This window comes from Engystomops pustulosus, chromosome 6 (assembly GCF_040894005.1).
Source record: "Engystomops pustulosus chromosome 6, aEngPut4.maternal, whole genome shotgun sequence".
Taxonomy (NCBI): Eukaryota; Metazoa; Chordata; class Amphibia; order Anura; family Leptodactylidae; genus Engystomops; species Engystomops pustulosus.
In genome coordinates this window covers 157,439,037-157,451,173 of record NC_092416.1, presented here as the reverse complement: position 1 = coordinate 157,451,173, position 12,137 = coordinate 157,439,037, and the positions used below count along the sequence as shown (strand labels likewise).

Sequence of the window (12,137 nt, the reverse complement as noted above, 5' to 3'; positions counted from 1 at the left end):
TAGGGCTTGATGTGGGTCTATGCATATAAAAAGGCGTAGTTAGCTGACGAGGTGGCCATGATGGATATTGCCTTCTCGAATGCTGGGTTGATAACCCAACCCCCCTAAGTTGGCTCGGAACGGGGATATAAGTGCATTTTACTGGCTGCATGCAGCATTGGAAACTTAGCCACGACTTGGCCAGCAACTTTGAAAATAATATACAGTACTTTTTTGTGGGGGCTGGTGACAGGACCCTTTAAAGGGAACCTACCACCACAAATCTACCTATAAAGGTAGATCGGGTGGTAGGTGGATAAATGGGACATAAGGATAGCCCTTTTAAGGGCTAATCCTCACGTCCCCGCAATTTTTTGGTAACGTTTATGAAATGTTTATGCTAATTTTATTATGCGGCTACTGGGGCGTGGAGTAACCGCATCTGAGGTTACACGAGGCGGCTACTCCACGCCCCGGTAGCATCTTTTCTCCTCCTACTTACCATCTTCGGCGCGCAGCTGCTCGTATCTGCGTGCCCTCGTCCGACGATCCTGCAGTCTGCGCATGCGCAGAACAGCAGGCCCGCGCCTGTGCAACCCCGGCTTCGGAGCAGTGACCGCGCAGGCGCGGGCCTGCTGTTTTGCGCATGTGCAGACTGCCGGATCGTTGGACGAGGGCGCGCAGCTACGAGCAGCTGCGCGCCGAAGATGGTGAGTAGAAGGGGTAAAGTGGCTACCGGGGCGTGGAGTAGCCGCCTCGTGTAACCTCTGATGTGGCTACTCCATGCCCCAGTAGCCGCATAATAAAATTAGCATAAACGTTTCATAAAAGTTACCAAAAAAATGCGGGGATGTGAGGATTAGCCCTTAAAAGGGCTCTCCTCACGTCCCATTGATCCACCTACCACCCGATCTACTTTTATAGGTAGATTTGTGGTGGTAGGTGCCCTTTAAGGTCTTTTACATGTTCAATTTTGCTCTCTGTGTCTGACTATACTATATTCTCACTATATTTCACAGGCTTGTCTAAATGTAGTTGAGCCAACTTTAAAGGGAACCTGTCAGCGCATTTTTGCTCCTTGAAGGTGTGCGCTGATGATGTCTGGGGAGGAGGATCAAAGAGGCAAGGCAAGGAGTATCCGCGCCGTGTATCCTCAGCTACGACTACTCCACGCCCCAGTAGCCTCTTTGGTAAATTAGCATATTAGCACAATTAAAGATTTAAAAAGATAAATGGCGGTAAAGGATTAACCCTTAAAATGGCTATCCTTACATACATTAGATGCACTTACCACCGGATCTACCTTAATAGCTAGATCCATGGTGGTAGGTTTCCTTTAAGAAGGTGGGTTCTCCATGCTGACATTGGGTGTGAAGAGAAAGAGAAATTTTTAGGAGTCAGATGCTGCTTTATAGCAGGTGACTGCCCCCCCTTCTTGTTCTAGGTGGTGCTGCCTGAGGCAAGAGGCTCAACTTGACTCATGGATGATGTACCCCTGGTCACACCAGACAAAACATTTTTGGCCCTGTGACAATTGGGATTTCAAAATTTATAGCAGGTGACTGCCCCCCCTTCTTGTTCTAGGTGGTGCTGCCTGAGGCAAGAGGCTCAACTTGACTCATGGATGATGTACCCCTGGTCACACCAGACAAAACATTTTTGGCCCTGTGACAATTGGGATTTCAAAATTTTGGGTTGTCATGGGATTAATGATTGACAATAAAGCTTCATTACAGACACCTTTAATAACTTTTACACTTAATCATTGCAGCCTCAGGATAAAGTTCTGTAAATTATGAGCCGCACAGAGGTCACATCAGGCAGAGATGTCCATCTGTAATTAGGGGTTTTCTGTCAGTCGTAAGTTCTAAAGTCCGGGACTGTCCGTAATCTGTCGAGAAAAGGTTGAACTAAACGAAGATTTGTCTTTTTCAAACCTATGTGTCTATGTAAAAGTAAACTGGAGCCCTTTTATCTGTAATCTCATAACCTATCTGTTTCTTGCAGCCAATTTTCTGTCACGTTGACAGATTTAGTGTCATCCTGATAACAGATATGGAAGTGATTAGTGGTTTCTGTACATATGACGGTTAACGGGTATTGTCATGTGTGGTTGTCTATAAAGCCTCACCTCATAGACTTCAAGTTGTAATATCCCGGGACCAGAAGATGGTGAGGAGTAAACATGTCTAAATCTGACTGACAGCTGGTGACTCCATTCTTCTAGGCCAAAGATACCTGTCTATTTGAAGGATTCTCAATGCTCACTGCCTCTTTTACCAATCATCTCCTGGGTTTTTCAAATATGTAACTTGGTTTTGTATATTTTGTCATATAAATCCATACTATGTAAAGTATTCAGTAATGTCTGAGGATTTGAGATGCAGCCTGGTTGTGATTTTATCCCCTTGCATCCATTGCTTCTTCTTGTCTTTACCATGTCTTATAGATTCTTCCACTGCTTTGTCTGATGTTTCTGGGTGGTCATCCAGGAGAAGCAGCTCCTGAGGTAGATAAGATCTCCAACCTCCCTGGTCTGGATAACCAACCCTCATTTCAACAATTCTCAGGATTTCTCAATATCTCCGGTGGAAAACATCTCCATTACTGGTGAGTAGTCAGTGACCAATGACCACTTGGCACAATCTCTGTATATCTTCACTATCTTCCTCTTTGTAGGTTTGTGGAGTGTCAGGATGATCCCAAATCTTGTCCTTTGGTCTTGTGGCTGAACGGAGGTCCTGGCTGCAGCAGCCTTGCTGGTCTTTTGACTGAGCATGGTCCATTCATGGTGGGTCTAGAAGATCATTTGAGAAGATCTAATATTGGTGATTTTTTTCCTTCTGTGAATATCGATATATATCATGTACCAATTTATCTTTATAAAAGGTTCAACCAGACGGCAGGACCCTGAGGAACAATGAATACTCCTGGAATAAGGTGACAATTTTCATTGTCTGATATTTCTATTTAAGATCACCAAGATTCTCCAGTTTTCACATGTATGGTCTTACCTCTATATTTATGTTGCGTATCTATCTACCTACATACCAATTCGCCTATAAATCCTATAAATACCTGATGTATGTTGGGTACATAACCTCTGAATAGGGTCTAACCCCCACAAACAAAGAGGTTACCAGCATAACTCATCTATAAGTTGACCTGGTTGTGTTTCCGTCTCAGACCATATTGTCCCAAGGCAGCAATTCCTTATTGCAAACACCACCTAATTATAACATATTTCTTCCTAATTATGTAGATTGCAAATGTCCTGTATCTGGAGTCTCCTGCTGGAGTTGGATTTTCCTATTCGGATGACAAAGAATATGAAATAGGTGACTCACAGGTATGATCTTGTGTCAGCACAAACTGTATATTGACGGCAACATCAGAAAATTACATATTATTTGAATAAAGTTTTGTAGTTTAAATGCTTTTTTTAAATATATTTTTGATCTTTAAGAGAAAACATAAAACTTGTAGTCTACATGGTATTCAAACAATACATACAAATAGGTTGAAGTATTGTTTTCTGCAGTTCATCTAGAACTGCTAAAACTGCTAAACTGGTGTGACGTACTGAGGGAGATTTATCAGAAGTGTCAGAGAGACAAAATGTTCTAGTTGCCCATGGCAACAAATCAGAGCTCAGATTTCATTTTCCCACAGCTGTTTATAAAATCTAAGCTGAACTCTGATTGGTTTCCATTAGCAACCAGAACAGTTTTACCTCACTTCTGATAAATCTCCCCCACTGAGTTCAATTTAGCAGTTCTATGTTTGGCTTGTGTTTCACCAGCCTTACAGTGTATACGTCATTTGAGACAAATTTTTTTTATATTGTGAGCAGTGGGATGCGCTGAACATTTTTCTAATATGCTTTATTAACAAATTCTGCTTAGTTTGTAAAAAAAAAAATGATGCATATTCCAGCCTGTACAGTGTGCAGGCTGCATGTGCTCATCTAATCTCCATGTGTGTGTTTAGATATTAAGGATTAACCGCTTTAATTTTAGCTTGATGTTTGAACATAATGCTCATAGCAAACTACAGCCAGGGAGAGACCAGAAAGGGTTAACATTCACAGCTATGTAAACAATAGGAGAAAGAGAGGAGATAGAGACTCATCTTCAATCTTGTAGGCAGATTTTTTACAAACTAAGACTGCATTCACACAGCGGTGTGCTTGCCCTGACTGGATCCTATGAGGAGCAAAAGGCAGGGAGGAGGATGGAGGGGTGAGCGCTCTTCACACCACCTCCATTCATAGGAAGACGAGCAGCACGGCCGTCTGAATCGGTCACAATGTGGTGACATACCATGTGCTCACGGCATTGTGACCAGGAGACATAGAAGTCTATAGGGGCCGTGATATGGCTGCAAAACATCCTAGTGAATAAGCCCTGAGGAGAATTTATTAATAAAGTATATAGTATTAGAAAAATGTTCACAACATCTGCAGCGTAGGGGATAATATACTGATCGGTGGATGTCTCACTGGTGGAACCCCCACAGATAGTGAAAATGGGGGTCTGTTTTATTCCCGATTGACCAGAATGGGTGGTTGGTTTTTCACTTTTCTCTATTTTAATTTCAATGGCACTTACTGAGATAACAGAGCACATTACTTGGCTACTTCTGTCAGTGCCGTAAACAGAGAATGGCGTATGAGTGTGAATGTCCAACCACCCACTCCTTTCATTTGAAGTACAATGGACCCCTTTCCATGATCTATGGGCCTCCACTGATCAGCAAGTTTTCCCCTATTTTTCAATACGATTGTTTCAGTTCATTGGCGCTTTTCAGAAATTGGCGCTTTTTAAAGATTCTGTAAATAATTTATACAAAAACACACCAATTCCAGTGTCCCATTAAAAGAAGCCAATAAATGTGTGTTATGAGTTGCTCAAAATTCTGTATTAATAGATGTGCACCTTTATAATAAATAACCCCTGCCGATCACCAGATCACCATACACACTAGAGAAGGAGTGCGTTGCCTCTATGAACTATTTTCTCCTTCTCCAGACCGCTAAGGACAACTACATGGCTCTGAAGGACTTTTTCCGCCTGTTTCCAGAGGTTTCTGAAAATGATTTTTACATAACAGGAGAGAGTTATGGAGGCTTTTATGTTCCTGCTCTGGCAGTGGAGGTGATGAAGGACAGCAGCATAAACCTGAAGGTAACCTGTCAGCAGATGTTAGTCTACCAGTCCCTTAAGTAAGAGATGAAATGTCCTTCCTAGAAATCACCTTCTATGTGGTATCTCGCCTGTAGTTTAAATAAATCTCCTAAAAAGTCATGTGAAAACGAGCTGGGAAGAGTCAAGTTTCGCCTGAGATGAGTCAAGGTTGGAGACTGCAGGGGGAGAGTAATTTCGGATGCCCCTATCTTTGGATCTGTAGTACCTAGAAACATCCATGTATAATATGAAGATAATAATCTCATCTTCTGATTACATCAGGCTTGTGGTTCTGTGAGCTATAAAACCAAGGATATACCAGGGGTTGTCACATCTAAGCAAGTACAGGGAGTCCCCGGGTTACATACAAGATAGGGTCTGTAGATTTTTTCTTAAGTTGAATTTGTATGTAAGTCGGAACTGTATACTTTATCATTGTAATCCCAGCCAGAACTTTTTTTGGTCTCTGTGACAATTGGATTTTAAAAATATTGGGTTGTCATAAGAATCAAGATTAATAATAAAGCTTCATTACAGACACCTGTGATAACTGTTACAGCTGATTATTGTAGCCTGGGACTAAAGTAGAGAAAATTACCAATTACCAGAGGTCCATTTGTAACTAGGGGTCGTCTGTAAGTCAGGTGTTCTTAAGTAGGAGACCGCCTGTACTCTGCAATCTCCTTCAGCTCCATAGAGATAATCGGGGCAGACCATACATGCGCGACCGGTGTGACAGAAGTTCTTCTAAACCGTGGGGGTTCTATCACTGAGACCCCTCACCGATCTACATGTTAGGCACTATCCTGGACATAGGGCCTTACTTGCTTAGGTGGGACAACCTCTTTAAAGATATAGTTTAAATGTGAGTTGCAGATATAGATCCAGTTCCTATGCCTTTAACTGCCTGTATCTTTGGTTCTGTCAACCACAGAACCACAAGTGCGTGATGAGATCCGAAGTGATTTTTTATCTTTAATATGACATTAACAGCAGGTTTCTAGTTACTATAGAAGTTGCTGCTCTCAATGTTTTTTTTAAGGTGACACAACCTTCACTGATTGGGACTGCAAGAAGAGCAAGAAGGTGTGGGTCCCCTTGCTGGCCCCATGAGACCCAAGAGACCCTGGCAAGAAGCTACAATGATGTCTGAATTTGCTTCTCCTGCTTTAAACTTTTTTTGGTTTACTCAGGAGGTCTATACGACTGAATGTTGTGGGAGAACAGGGAGCAATAATTTACTGTTTAAATTGTCATATTAGCACTTGATGGCAAATAATTAGGTTTTGGTTGTTACTTGGGCACCCGGTATCTAATAGGTTCGCCATCACTGCTCTATAGGATGTTCCTGGAGAGTTGCCAACTACCACCTTACCCAAAGTGTGTATTAATATGATGTCACAGATGTCTTATCCAATAGGATAAGAGATGTTTATGACAGATGATATGAATGCTGAATGCTATATATATTTTTTTTTTGTCATCTTAGGGCCTTGCTATAGGAAATGGAATTACTGATTATTTGTTAGATCAAGATTCCCTCATGTATTTTTCATATTACCATGGTATCTTACACATAAAGTAAGTCAAATGTAGGCACCTATTGTGAATAAGCATATAAGTAGCATAGATATAAATGAATAAAGTATGGCAATTTATACTACAACTTTTCCACAAAACTGAATATAAATCTATGTATCTATGTATAATCTGCTCAGCTCCTCCTGCTCTATAACATGCTGCCCGCACATAGGATACTATTGTACAATCTGCTCAGCTCCTCCTGCTCTGTAACATACCTCCTACAGACTGGATACATTTTCATGGTGACTTGCAGTATTAATGTTAGAAGTGACTTTCAGTATTATCCTATCACTATATTCTTACTACAATTAGAGAAATGTAGACATCACTAAGCCCCGGTACCTCAGCTGCATCATAGACACCATACACAGAGTCAACTGCTGCCTTGCTGCAAAAGTTGTATTTTAAACGTGAGTGTGTACCCCGTAATTTCATGGGAACCTGTCACCACAAAACTCATTTTCACTAAAGACACAGAAACCCATTACAGCTGCAGTCCACATATATCTTTTATTGCTTTCTCTAAGCATTTGCATTACAATATAATTGTGTGTTATAACTTACCTTGCACCCTGACAGAATCCTCTGTGTAGTCCCAGGGGTTGGGCTTTGGTTTGGATGCATTTCAAAAATCAACATGTGACTTGTCTGTGCTGCTCACTCTTCAGCTCTCAGCCCCCACCTTTGTGCTCCTGTACAGGAGCTGTACAGGAACTTAATCTGCATAATTTATAAAGGCATTTTCTAGCGAAATTAAGCATTTTTATGTCTAAAGGATATATGATCCTAAGGACACATTAGTAGCATTTGTTTGGTTTAGATACTACATTACTACAAGTGGTTGATTTCCTCTAAGAACAAACTTAAGAACAAATATTACCCAGGGACTGCCTGTATTTCGAAATGTTGTACAAAATTGCGGAAAAACTACTCAAAACTTTTCATATAAGAACATAATGCCCAATAATTTTCAGTCTGTAACTTCTTGTATTTTCTTCAAAAAGGTCATGGTCTCTTATGGAATCTGCTTGCTGTAAAAAAAAAAGTTGCAATTTTTTAGACTACGAAAATGAAGAATGTAGTAACGCAGTAAGTATTACTGCCACCAGTGGTAGCTATGTACAATCATAATACATAGATGATGTCATACTTACTCCAGTGATGAGACCCCCACAGAACACGAGAAGAGGGTTCTGCCGTCGGACCCCTCGTTGCTCCCTGAGATGAGTGGAGCAGGATGTCCGCGCATGTTGTTCTGCCCCATCCATCTGTATGGAGCTGACGAAGATTGCCGAGTGCCGCACCTTGGATAGGGCCTAAATTGTTTAGTGGAAAAGCCCCTTTAATGCGTGGCAGTATCACTCATTTTTGGCACACACAAGCACATCAAATCAGTAACCGAAAAACGGACGTCATAGAGTCTACAATTGTAATCAGGATGATGTTTATCGTTCTCTTTTTAGGTTGAAGACGCCTTCTCCAAGGCATTCAGCCCCATGCTGAATATGTATAATCTTTATCAGCCATGTGTGGGGGGAAAACCTGGAGAGATCAGGTACAAGGATCATACAAAACAGTCTCTCCTTAGGTTACGCATGAGTGTCACCTAAGTCTAGTTTGGACAGTTGTTACTGACAGAACAAGGGGAAGAAACATGGAACAAAGTTGTCCCTGATCCTGGCGTAAGATAGGCCCTACTACATCAAGAGGCTCCGTCTTAAAAATAAGTTCCCACTCCTCCACCGGTCGTGCCCATTCCCTGGCCAGCCGCGACCCCCCCCCCCCCGATGAGAAGATGGCGGAAAGAAGTGCAAGTAATAAGATAGCATTTGCAATTATTTCAGGGCTTCTATGCCGGTGTCCTGGCGCAGAAGCCCTGATAAATACCCCCCCCCCCATAAAGTTTATGTGATTTTTCAATATTTTTTCCTCATATGACAGTCTATTTTTTACGCCACATGGACGCCACATAGAGGACTCCAGTCAATGCACTGGTTGCTCATCTCCTTCCGAACACAGTTTAAATGAATCCCCCTCATTTACAAAGCTCTGCTCTTAGATCGGCCAGTGATCTGAATTTATATGTTCTCTCTGTGTTTGCGTGGGTTTCCTCTGGGTCCTCTGGTTTCCTCCTACAATCCAAAACATACGGGTAGGTTGATTTTATTGTGAGCCCCATGCGGACAGGGATTGATTTGGCAAACTCTGTGCAGCGCTGCGTAATCTGTTGGTGCTATATAAAGGAATTATTATTATTATTCTTCCACACACCTCCCACTCATGTCTCTAGGACTTCTCCCAATTGAAGTGGAATGGGATTAGGGAATGTTATAGGCCTGTCTGAAGGATGGGAATGGGTTGGGGAAATCCAGAGAATTGGTGTAGCTCGGAAGAATTCAAAGATACATGACTGGGGGGGGGGGGGGAATAAGATTAAAGGTGGTTGACCTTTCTTACAGTCTTCTACATGATAATCTTTTACATGATAGGTCACTTTTCTTTCTGCAGAGATTATGGGAACTATGTTAAAGTCTATCATCCCGGTACAATGTCCATTGAAGGTCATTCCCAGTTCATTACGGTAAGATACCAAATACTACATAGGTGATAGGTAAAGCATTACACCTGCTCATGATAGGGGCCCCCCAGTTGTAACCTGGGGGACGCATGGTATCACATGGTATTGCATGGTATCACCCCCCCTCTCTCTTTAGTTAGTTATGTATGTGTTAGCTTTAGTGAGTTGTAGGAGTTAGGTATTTTTAGGGTTAATAGAGTTGGTTAAGATTGGTATGTGCTGTTGCTGGGCTAAATGTGAAGTTTTATTTACGCTTACCTAGTGCAGTAGTTGGTACAGTCTTCTCTGGAAGCTTCCAGTTGCTGGGCAAAACATCTGGATCTGGACAGCTGATTGGCAGCTGTGTTTAGGCGGGAAGCACAGGAGGAGATAAATGAAGTGAATTCTGCCTTGTCAAGCAGTTCATCAGGTTTATTAATTTTAACTTGAGAATTATTACATGAGTTTGAATTGTTATGGTAGTTTTAATGAGTATTTATTTAATTGATTATTTATTTAATTGAGTTTTATTTATGAATTGGTTATTTATTAAGTTATTTATGTAACCTATATTAAACGCCGCAGACTAAATTGTTCCATAAAGTCATTGTTGTGTTTTATTTAGCTTTAGGATCAGTTGGGCATGTGATACCATGACTACTGACCTAAATATGGGATTTTTTCATTCTACAGAAACTAAGGGATATTTCTCGATTGAACATGACAATATCCATGGGGGTTCCCTGTGTGGATGACACAGACCTCACTACCTACCTGAACAACCCCAAGGTGCGCTCTGCGTTACACATACCGGATGAACTTCCCCGATGGGAGATCTGCAAGTAATACATTTCATTACTGCTTATTTTACCTGCGTAGCTAGTCATAGCCTGATATTATTTACAATTTATATCATTCATTTTGTTTTAACAATTTATCCATGAAAAACCCAGTCAGAATTTTACGGATAAGATTTGTATACTTATATATATGTATTATAAACTCTGGTTTACATCTCTTTGCTTATGTTATATGACCTTGTATTGCATCACAGCGATAAAGTGTTTCGTGACTTTGAGAGGGAGATGGAAAATTCACGCGAGGAATATTATCAGCTCCTGAATACGAAGGTAAGTAGGCAGGGACTAACACCATTGTAGAGGACTATAATACTTGGTGTCCTGCACAATGATAGACAAAACATGTGAATTACACTTACCATTAGTGATGAATAGAACTATCAGTATTCAGAACCCAAACAAATGCTAACGGTGGTTGCACGGATCAAGGGTGTCAAGCATAATTGCTCACCCACAGGGTGCTATCCTTTATATGCTGTTTGCAATGCCATTTTGGCAACGATCTCAGCAACGCTGCCTGGGAAAATGGTGGTGTGCATGTAAAGGATAACACCCGTGATGGGTCTTACTGATGTAGGGGGTGAACTGCACCTGGACTTCTGACTGGAACCCGGGTTGCTGTGTGGTTCGGGTTCGCTAATCTCTACTTACCATTAATGGACATTTATACTTCTCCACAGAAGTACCGCATCCTAGTGTATAATGGAGACGCTGACATGGCATGCAACTTTCTGGGTATCGAGTGGTATGTGCATTCCCTAGGTATGAAGGTAAGTAGACGTATTATGGGGGAGATTTATCATAAGTCTCTTAGAGCAGAACTGTTCAAGTATCCATGGTTTCCATAGTTTCCATGATAAATCTCCTCCAATTGTTCCCAAATCTTCCTGGATATTTCTTCCTAATTTTGTGATATATATCATCTTTATATAATGCTGTATATAATATACGGTAAGCTTCTTCTGTAGGTACTGAAGTCACAGCATCCTTGGATGTATAAAGATGGAGAGCAGACCCAGATTGCTGGTTATGCCACACAGTATGCCAACCTCACCCTTCTAACCATAAAGGTATCCACTTCTCATATGACGCCATTGTCAATATTGTTTAAAATGACCGTGTACAACTTTTCTTCGCCTATATATATTAGTGTCAGTCTCCCACCTGTTCTTTTTCTTGATTGGCAGGGAGCCGGTCACATGGTGCCAACAGACAAACCTTTAGAAGCTTTCCAAATGTTCAGGAGATTCATCAAGAATGAGCCCTTCTAGACCTCACGCTCCAAGTCACAGCCACAAGTATCACCTAAGACGTCTTCAAATATATTAAACATTCTGCTTTTATTCTCTGCAATGATTAAATCTTATTGATTACTTTAAAGAATTATTCTGCATGGAACCAATAAATCCTCTTGAAATAAAAAAAATGTGTTGGTCTGAAGTGTAGCTAGCATTTTCTTCTCCATGGCCTAAGACCGACTTGATACCTAGGGCGTAACGGCAGTGGTAGCAGCCATAGCAGCTGCTTTGGGACCCATAGTGTCAGGGGGCCCTGCCATCCAGCTTCTTCACTAACAAATGGAAGATGTTCACCATTATATACACTCACCGGCCACTTTATTAGGTACACCATGCTAGTAACGGGTTGGACTCCCTTTTGCCTTCAGAACTGCCTCAATTCTTCGTGGCATAGATTCAACAAGGTGCTGGAAGCATTCCTCAGAGATTTTGGTCCATATTGACATGATGGCATCACACAGTTGCTGCAGATTTGTCGGCTGCACATCCATGATGCGAATCTCCCGTTCCACCACATCCCAAAGATTGTCATGTTCAAGAAACCAGTCTGAGATGATTCCAGCTTTATGACATGGCGCATTATCCTGCTGAAAGTAGCCATCAGATGTTGGGTACATTGTGGTCATAAAGGGATGGACATGGCCAGCAACAATACTCAGGTAGGCTGTGGCAT

General features: G+C 41.6%; 1 protein-coding gene across 2 annotated transcripts; it reads left to right on the top strand.

The window, feature by feature from the left end:
* Positions 1-1,606: 1,606 nt before the first annotated feature.
* Positions 1,607-11,606, top strand: LOC140064792 (lysosomal protective protein-like). Of its 2 annotated transcripts, none has more exons than XM_072112025.1 (15): positions 1,607-2,151; positions 2,429-2,589; positions 2,659-2,770; positions 2,869-2,919; positions 3,242-3,328; positions 5,010-5,165; positions 6,655-6,746; positions 7,754-7,838; positions 8,213-8,304; positions 9,258-9,330; positions 10,000-10,148; positions 10,361-10,436; positions 10,847-10,936; positions 11,135-11,236; positions 11,354-11,606. In XM_072112025.1, exons 1-15 carry the CDS (start codon positions 2,149-2,151, stop codon positions 11,435-11,437), a joined length of 1,413 nt encoding a protein of 470 aa, XP_071968126.1. In that variant the 5' UTR covers positions 1,607-2,148; the 3' UTR covers positions 11,438-11,606. The 2 variants fall into 2 exon arrangements, with proteins under 2 accessions (XP_071968126.1, XP_071968127.1); XM_072112026.1 differs by lacking the exon at positions 1,607-2,151 and adding an exon at positions 2,158-2,286.
* Positions 11,607-12,137: the final 531 nt, after the last annotated feature.

Excerpts from the sequence above, each read along its gene's own strand:
- LOC140064792 (XM_072112025.1), top strand. Across the intron at positions 5,166-6,654 it reads ACAGCAGCATAAACCTGAAG|GGCCTTGCTATAGGAAATGG; the intron begins GTAACCTGTCAG and ends TTGTCATCTTAG. Across the intron at positions 8,305-9,257 it reads GGAAAACCTGGAGAGATCAG|AGATTATGGGAACTATGTTA; the intron begins GTACAAGGATCA and ends TTCTTTCTGCAG.